Below are 9,146 nucleotides of genomic sequence, written 5' to 3'. Positions count from 1 at the left end.
TTCCAAAAGAGGACACAACTAGAAATCAGTGGTTAAGTTGTATTTACAACACTGTTCCAGAACAGTTCAAACCAAATATTCAGATGTGTGCAACGCATTTTACGGAGGAACGAGGACTGTTTCCTGAGAGAGTAGCCTACAATACCGGTGTTCTGATGAATAATGCTGACTCACAGACTGTAAGTACGTTTTCATATTTAAAGGATTTGCCACTGATGATTCAAACGCGAGTTTTGAGTAGTGTAGAGTAGCGTTTGTAGTTTGTAATTTCTCCGATCACAAATGCAGACATGGTTTTATGTTTACGTGGCGCGATGCAACGCAACGCGTAAAAAGACAGTACAAGTCATTATAATCCGTAATTATGTTCCCACTGGATGCAACAAATGCCTCGTTTATGATGGGTTTTAATGTTTTTGTCTCGTCGCTCCGGCCGGGACATGGCATCACAGTATGGTAGGGGCGTAACATTTCAGTCACATGCTTGAGGTATTCGGCCAATCACAACGCACTGGATAGCTGGCCAATCAGCGTACACCTCGCTTTTCAGAACGATGAGCTTTGTAAAAATCGACGCGTTTCAGAAAGGCGGGGCATAGAGGAGAAACAATAATGTACAGTATGTGGAAAATAATGTGTTTTTTGAACCTTAAACCGCATAAACACATTTCATTACACCAAATACACCAAATAATGTTCTTTTTTAGCAACGTCATATGACCCCTTTAAAAAATCTTACTGACCCAAAATATTTGAACAGTAGTGCATATTTGTAGATGTTTATGGATTTTTCAGTACTATAAATCATTTAGTAACTAAACACTCAAATCCAACTTTATAGAGACACATGGTATATTATTATTTTATAATAGCTTGTAACAGCCTTTTAGAACTCAATAATAGCTTTGCTAGTTATGAAGGGGTGTTTCGTGTATGTAAAGTGTTGCCGCTGGCAAGAGTATGATAAAAAGCCTAAGAGCTTTCAAAGCGAAGACTGGCTTGTTTTTAATTAAACACAGCTTATGTTTTCCACTTCATAAAGAGCGGGGAAAGTGCACACACACAAACATTATCCTTACTCGCCCACACTAACACTAACACCAGCTAACAGACACTGAAATATGCACACTTTCGCACTCCAGCACATACATTTACTCTTTCTTTCTTGCTCTAACACATAAACACACATACACATGTATACACACAAAGGTTTCAACAGCAGGGGTGTGTTAATTCCACAATTTGGTTGGAATGTATGTAATCCGTGTTTGGATGTGTGAGTGGAGTGAGGGAGCCACCGCGTCTTTAGTTCAAGGCTCCAATGCTGGCCTGAAGGGGCCCAACTCTGAACCCTACATGCTGGCAGTCAGCATGAGGTATGTGAGAACAGGGAACAGTATGTGTGTGCATGTGTGTGTGGGTGACTATGCAGAGGTGTGTGTGACTGTGTGTGTGCGTATGGCCCCGCTGTCGCCCTTTACTCTAGGAGGCCTGTGAAGTTGAAATGTGTGGGAGGGATTCTGTGGCTTTACTGTAACAAACGGCATGATTTACAATGAGTCACAGACAGATGTCTGACTTTTCCATTGTTTGATTAGTCAAAAATGATTCTGACATTGCTTTAACTGGGCAAAAAGCATCAAAACTGAATTTGGGACATGCATGTTGAGCCGTACAAGGATAATATGACTTGACAAGCATGTTGGTTTAACTATACCTGGAGATCCAGCAACAGACTCAACTCTACAGACCACAAAGGTACGAGACAGGGAGAGAGGAACTGCAGAGAAGAATAAAGAGTAGGAGGAAGAAAAAAGCATCACAAGAAAGTTGGAAACAAAACTACAAGGAGACTGAAAGGTGGATCAAGGAGAGGAGAAAAATCACTAAATATCACATTTTAATCTGAAAAAAAAAAAATGCTGTTGCTGTTTTCCCCATAACAAAGCACTTTTAGTATTACTGTAGGGCCATGTTGTCACCACCAGAGGTCACCTATGTTCTGTGGTAGTCCCCTAAACTAGTAGCACATGCTTTTAACATTTGGCAGAATATTCAAATCCTACAAATTCTGATTCCCCCAAAGACTTTTATGTACTTTTATGTTCAGTTGGACCAATAAAATATGAAGTAGAAGAATATAATAGTGAAATAACTATGATTTATATTAGCACTAATTCACACGACACAGGACCACTTGAATAATTTTATATCATGACAACATATGTTGGCAATATATAAGTATAGTTTTATTTTTATTTTTTTTTGACAATAATTAAATTATTTAATCTGGATATAATGAAGTGTTTTTAAATACTTCAAAAATGAATGTTGCTCCATTTCATTTGTTATGTTATTATTCATATCAAATGAATTTTAAGGCTGTCATCAGTCCATAAACATCTGCTTACAAAATGACTCAAAACAGTAAAGCTAACATTATAAAATGCACAAGATGGGTCACATTTGATATACAAATGCTGCATATCAGTGGAAGTATGTTGCGGTTGCTAAGTTTCTTGACTATATGGAGTATGTCTACTAAACTATAATAGTTGGCAAAATAATTGTTTATTATGACTTATAGCAATAACAATTCCATCCATCCATCTTGTCATGTCACATTTTTTAAAAAGCATTTTAAAATAAGACATATCCCACTCTGTATTGCTGCATTGCTCTCATATGTAAAAACATAAAGCAATCCTGCAAACTGATAGCTGCACAAATATGTGTACTGTGAAATAAGATTATAGCAGAATCTTGATTATTTCACAGATTTCCTCTGCCACCAATGTACTATTTAACATCATTTTGCCTGCTCTTAAAGATTACAGTATCAGTACTTTTAAAAAACAATACAAGACCAATGACATACACAAATTCTCTTGCCATTTGACCCCTGGAAAGAGACCCTCTGAGATAAACTGCCAGAATGAGGCTCCGCTTCCTGTGGATCTACAAAGTATGTATCCCCGCATACTTTTTGGACTAATACAGCCCACAACCTTCTGCACTATCGCAGGGTATGTGGGTGTATGATGTGGTATCAAGACAATTTTGTATTGCAGTATTATTTCTTAAAGGAACAGTTCACCCAAAAGTTAAAATTAAAATTTGCTGAAAATGTACTCACCCATCCAAGATGTAGATAAGTTTGTTGCTCACCAGTGGATTATCTGTGGTGAATGGGTGCCGTCAGAATGAGAATCCAAACAGGTGATAAAAACATCACCGTAATCCACATGACTCCAGTCCATCAATTAATGTCGTGTGATGCTAAAAGCTGTGCCTTAATCAAAGGCGTTTTAACTTCAAACCCATTACTTCTGACCAAAATACGAGTCCATAATCCATAATATTGCTTCCTCCAGTGAAAAAGTCCAACCTCTGTTGTCCTCTCACATCAAAATCCACCAACATATTTGTTTAGAACTGTTTTGGACTTTTCGGCTTGCAAACAGTGCTTGATCTGTGCATATTTCTCTCCCGATTCAAACAAGACGTTTTCACTGGAGAAAGCAATATTATGGATATAGGACTTTCACCGGAAGCAAGGATTTGAAGTTAAAAATGTCTTGATGGATTTGTTTCAAACTTGCTGCTTTTCACTTTACAAGACATGTTGGACTGGCACAATTGATGGACTGGAGTCATGTGGATTACTTGAGGATTACTGTGATGTTTTTTTATCAGCTTTTGGACTCTCATTCTGACGGCACCCATTCACTGCAGAGGATCCATTGGTGAGCAAGTGATGTAATGCTAAATTTCTCCAAATTTGGTCCCATGAAGAAACAAACTCATCTAAGGATGATTAAATTTGTATTTTTGGGTGAACTATTCCTTTAAAACTACCATAAAACCACTTGAACCTTTGGGTGATGTAAAGTATGACATTTTTTTATTACCAGCGCACTGAGCATATACTTTTCGTTCTTAGTATAAGTATTCAAATTGGGATTCAGTCAATAAAATGGAAGACATTTGGATTTAGTTGTGCTTACCTGGAGTAGCGGTGAGAGCCATCATCCCATACGAGGAGAAAGCCCCAGCTTCAAACTTCATTCCCTCCTTCCCTGCCTCCACCTCCACCTTCCCCTTAGAGAACAGATCACATTGAAAACCAGGTGTTCAATATAGCTAGGAACTGTTTTTTAAGCCACTTCAAGTATATAATGTTAATACTGATGGAGATTTTTAGTTTCAGTTTTTCCTTTAGAAGCAAGGTTGTCTTTCACAATACTCACTACAATATTCTTCTTTTACATAGGTACATTAGTTGAAACTTTTCATACTGGGCGTGTTAAATACTTGCGAAAATCCCAGCTTGTTCTAGGCTAATAAGCTCAATCCCTTCTCTCTATGGCTTCTGCGACCCTGGACCAAACAGCTAAGCTGACCTGCAGAATGAGGATGAAATAGTCCACGGGCTTGTTGCGGTGGAAGAGGTAATGTTCGATGGCCTTCTTATTCTTCTCATTATATTTGAGCTCCTGGATGACGTTGGGGTGCTTGAGGAGACGGAGAAGGATTTTTTCAGACATCTGGCTTGGACTAAATGCTTCTACTTCTGTAAAGCAAAAGAAGACACGGCATGATCATCATCTTCCTGTTCCTGTGGGTTTTTTTGCACTTGAAATTGTTAACTCAGGGCCATTCTAAACCATGGGTAAAGGTAATATCACATTTTCAGGTTTCAAAATATCACACGGTATATTAGCAAACCTTGTGTTAATGACGTTCTAACATTTTTGGGACAAATAGAGTTTGTTTACAATAACTGCGATAACTGATTATCCATCTGTAAAAATATTGCCTTGTGAATCTTCTTTGACCGTCTTCTAAAGCATACAAAAGCAAATACTTTTTACAATTATTATTATTATTCCAGTTAACGGTTTCAATTGTGTGCATGAAAGTTTCTCTGAATATTTAATTTTCAAATATTTAATATTTGTCCATTATGATGGTTATCTGTTGCTAAATAACTCATTGTAACATTGTTCTGTTTACAGTATCTGTGTAAACTGGCAGCTGGTCCTTCTTTGACCAGGGAACGCTAATAGTATTGTATTTGTAAATCAATGATTAGCTTAAGCCACAACGTGAAATTTCTCTCCAAATCCTGGCATTAGGTTTAAAGGGGAACACCAGTCAGAATATGTTTGGCATGCACTTTTTATATATATTATACACAACCACCCTTGGGACATTTTAACAACAGCCTGAGCAACAATAAAGCAAAGGGAAATGACTTGTAGGAGGTTGTGCCAACTGCTTGAACAGTTCTGCAAGAATCAGCAATTATACAAAAAAATAACAACGTACATTACCATTCATAGGTTTTCACTTATGCTCTGCAAGGTTGCATTTATTTGATCAAAAATACAGTAAAACATTACTGTATTTGTGGAAATCATTTTTAGGATTCTTTGACGACAAAATTTGTAAAGACAGCATTTATTTGAAATAGAAATCTGCTGTCACATTATAAATGGCTTTACTGTAAATTTAATGCATCCTTGCTGAATAAAAGTAATAATTCCGTGGAAAAACAAAATACTGAAAAAATAACATTGAAATGTAGTGTAAATGGCTGATGTATACTGGCTTACAGAAAATCCAAAACTGGTCTGCTGCAGGTGAATACTTTTATTTACTTTTAATAAAAATTGAGAATTTGATTTGAAAAATAAAAATACGTTTTTAGGAGACACATACACTATGAAATATAATGTTAGAGAGAATCAGAGAAAAAACAAACAAACATTGAACACGTTGAAGAACTGCTAAGGTTTACAAAGAATGCTGCTTAGGTATTGGTTTATATATTTATATATTTTTACTGTTTGTATGTAAAATTATATTTGTTTATTTCATTTACACTAGCATTCAAAAGTTTGAGGTCAGTAAGATATATTTAAAAAAGTAATACTTTTATTCAGTAAAGATGCATTAAAAAAAGTTCCACAAAAATATTAAGCAGCAAAACTGTTTTCAACATTGATAACCCGCTTTTTAAGTCTGATGCAGCCTTGGCGAGCAGAAGAGACTTCTTAAAACATTAAAATTTCTTAAAATATAAAAAAATCTTACCAACCCCAAACTTTTGAACTGTAGTGTATGTTATTTATATAATATGATTGACAGCCTGGCTTTAAAAAATATCCGTCAAAGCAGTACAGCAACGTAACCTTTGACAACAGAAAACCTTAACAACAATCTTACTGTGGCTTCTACACCACATATTTTTCCTTTCTTAGAGAAACACACATTATGAAACAAAAAAGTGATAAAGCTCTTTTGCCAGTGTCAAAGATGTTTTTAATTCTTTCTCTTAGCCCTTTGCTGAAAGGCATTCTTTTATACTCTAACCCAAACAAGCTGCCCCTCTCTAAATGCTAAACCTTAGAATGCAAAAAAAAAAATTATCAACATCATGGCACGACTTTCACCAAAAACCAGTGGCCAAGCTCCTCCTCTGCTGTGAGCAGCCTATCCATACTACAGTCGCAGGACACACTGGGGTAAATCAAGCAGCAATGCAGTACACTTGCCTGTTGCTAGGAAACGCAGAGTAGCCAGTAGAAGCTGAGGTGATATTTTAACCTTCATTTCATTGTCCATGTGCTTGAAAGCCGAAAAATCCTGCTTCCTCTCTCGATGGGTGATTTTCTTTTTTGTTTTGTTATCGGCTGTCAGAAAAGTGGGATGATGGGAAGAAAGTTCAATGCTGTGTAAAATGTCTTGTCTCGTATATCTGCACATGTATATTTACAATGACACCTAAAAAAGATTTTGTAATGTTAAGCTAGTTAAAAGTGAAAGCGGAAAGTATCTGTTGAAATTTCACTACATAAAACTATGCCATAACAAGAGACATTGCGAGGTATTTTAACAAGCTAGTATTGTATAACTTATTCATATTTCATTAGATACAGTACAAAATCCATGCTGCTGTTGTACTTAATTTTACAATGAACGATTAAACTGCTTTATAAAGAAAACACAGGACTTTCATGGCACATACTATATAAGTCCGTCTCATCCAGGATTTCAGACTTGATGATTTCTTCAATGACGTCCTCCAGGGTGACAATGCCAAGCACTTCATAGAATGGGTCGCCTTCTCCTTCGTTGTTAACCCGCTGGACTATTGCCAGGTGAGATTTACCTAAGAAGTAATAGAGTTGTTTAGATGTCTGTTAAGACGCAAATCATGTAAGCCGTTTACGTACAAAACAATATTTACACATATATTTACAATGTGTTTTGTAATTATGTCAAAATGCCCATATGGAAATTTTATATACAACAGATATTGCCCTATATCAAGTGTAATATTGCCTTATATCAGCGGTGTCCTGCAGACTTTAGCTCCAACCCCAATTAAACACACCTGAACCAACTAATCAAGGTCTTACTAGGCATACCTAAAACTTCCAGGCAGGTGTGTTGAGGCAAGTTGGAGCTAAACTCTGCAGGACAATGGCCCTCCAGGACCGAGTTTGGACACCCCTACCTTACATGTTACCTATAAGGCAATATATAATTTTCACATTCTCTGGGTGGATGAAGATTTAAGTTTTATAACCAATACAAAATCCCCATAGTACAATTTGTATGATGATTTTTATATGTTATTGTATGTGGCAAACATATATGTCAACAAAATATATTTTATTTATATATGCAACTTTGCTACAACTTATATACAAAACGTTTTTGTAATTTGTTTTTAAGTGCATGTCTATCTTTTATATTTCTTTATATAATATCAACATGTATTGGTGGGTTTTAGGATGGATATACATGTACATGACATATATGTCTAAAAATGTATTACACATACATAAACATACATATATGTATGCATGTATATAAAATATATGAAAATGTTGGAATTTCCATTAGGTTTCATACATGTTTTTACTTTATATGACAATTTTCATATTTTCATATATGTATATATTTAATATATGGAAATTTTATATATGGAAATTTGTTACATTTGCGTATGAGTATAAAGGAATAATCACATATATGCAATGTGTTTTCTAACTGTATCAAAATGTAATCAAAATTAAAGGTATAGCTCACTCCAAAAAGAAAATTCTGTCATAATTTATTCTTACCCACTAGTGTTAATTTTGTCAGCTATTTTTAATTTAGTCTTAGTCTTAGTCCTGTGTCAAATGTAACTTTTAGTTTATCCCGTATTTAGTCAACTTGTCCTGTTTTAGTTTTAGTCGACTAAATGTCTGAGCATTTTAGTCTAGTTTTAGTCAGTGGAAACTTACACGTTGTCATCTTTTCTTCTTACTGTATAATGGTTAAAATATTATTTTGCTAAATTTTAATTGCAATGATTGTTGTCATTTAGGAAATTTATTTTTACATTTCATCAGAAGTTGCTCTTTCACCAATAAGCACAATTTAATAGAATATTGACTCATGGTTTTATTTTACCTCATCTAACGTTAGTGCACAGATTTATAACAGGATATCAATTAGAGGCTAAATAAACACCAAAGACTTCAGATATACACTCGCCCTGTCTACGTTATGAAAACTGGTGTAACAAAAACCTACTCTCAAATATTATAACAGAGAAATTCCTAATAGTAGATCCAATAATTCCAAATTGCATTAATGTTTCTCTTTTAAAACAACGGCAAAAATACTTATTGCTGCACAGAGGTTGCGTAAGTAACGTTACAATCCAAAACCACTATCGCAAACAATACAGTCGAGGTCCATGACAGAACACAGACTGGCTGAATGACACTTTCATTTAAGCAGAATACCTCAAATGGCGATCGCTGAACTCCAGCTTACCTGTACAGTACTATATTTTGGTGTTTTCAGATCACGGCGCCTCCGCAGAGAGAGCGTGTGTGAATAGTTGCCAGATTGCATAAAGCAAAAAGCTGGGAAGAGTACATATCCGTTTAACAGAAAAGCTCTGATTGGGGGATTTGAGGTCTTGATATCTGGCAACTAGGGCTGGGTATCGTTCAAAAATTTTCGATACCGATACCGATACCTTGACTTCGATACGAGTTCCTGAACGATACTTTTTTTGATACCAATTTTATGAAATCAATTTTAACAAGATTATATTATCTAAAAAAAAAAAAACT

General features: G+C 35.5%; 1 protein-coding gene across 2 annotated transcripts in view; it reads right to left on the bottom strand.

The window, feature by feature from the left end:
• The window catches only part of LOC107699104 (metal transporter CNNM2-like), a 37,264-nt gene that overhangs the window by 4,288 nt on the left and 23,830 nt on the right, over positions 1-9,146 (bottom strand). Inside the window, exons 2-6 of one of the 2 annotated variants that reach the window (XM_016500279.1) lie at positions 7,034-7,177; positions 6,561-6,698; positions 4,404-4,573; positions 4,008-4,101; positions 1,718-1,780 (exon numbers count right to left, since the gene is read on the bottom strand). In XM_016500279.1, coding sequence (XP_016355765.1) covers positions 1,718-1,780; positions 4,008-4,101; positions 4,404-4,573; positions 6,561-6,698; positions 7,034-7,177 — 609 coding nt within the window. The remainder of the gene's footprint in view (positions 1-1,717; positions 1,781-4,007; positions 4,102-4,403; positions 4,574-6,560; positions 6,699-7,033; positions 7,178-9,146) is intronic. The other variant, XM_016500278.1, reaches the window with a different exon arrangement.

The sequence above is a fragment of the Sinocyclocheilus anshuiensis genome, unplaced genomic scaffold (genome assembly GCF_001515605.1).
Source record: "Sinocyclocheilus anshuiensis isolate Anshui unplaced genomic scaffold, SAMN03320099.WGS_v1.1 scaffold94, whole genome shotgun sequence".
Taxonomy (NCBI): Eukaryota; Metazoa; Chordata; class Actinopteri; order Cypriniformes; family Cyprinidae; genus Sinocyclocheilus; species Sinocyclocheilus anshuiensis.
This window is presented reverse-complemented; position numbering and strand designations above follow the sequence as displayed.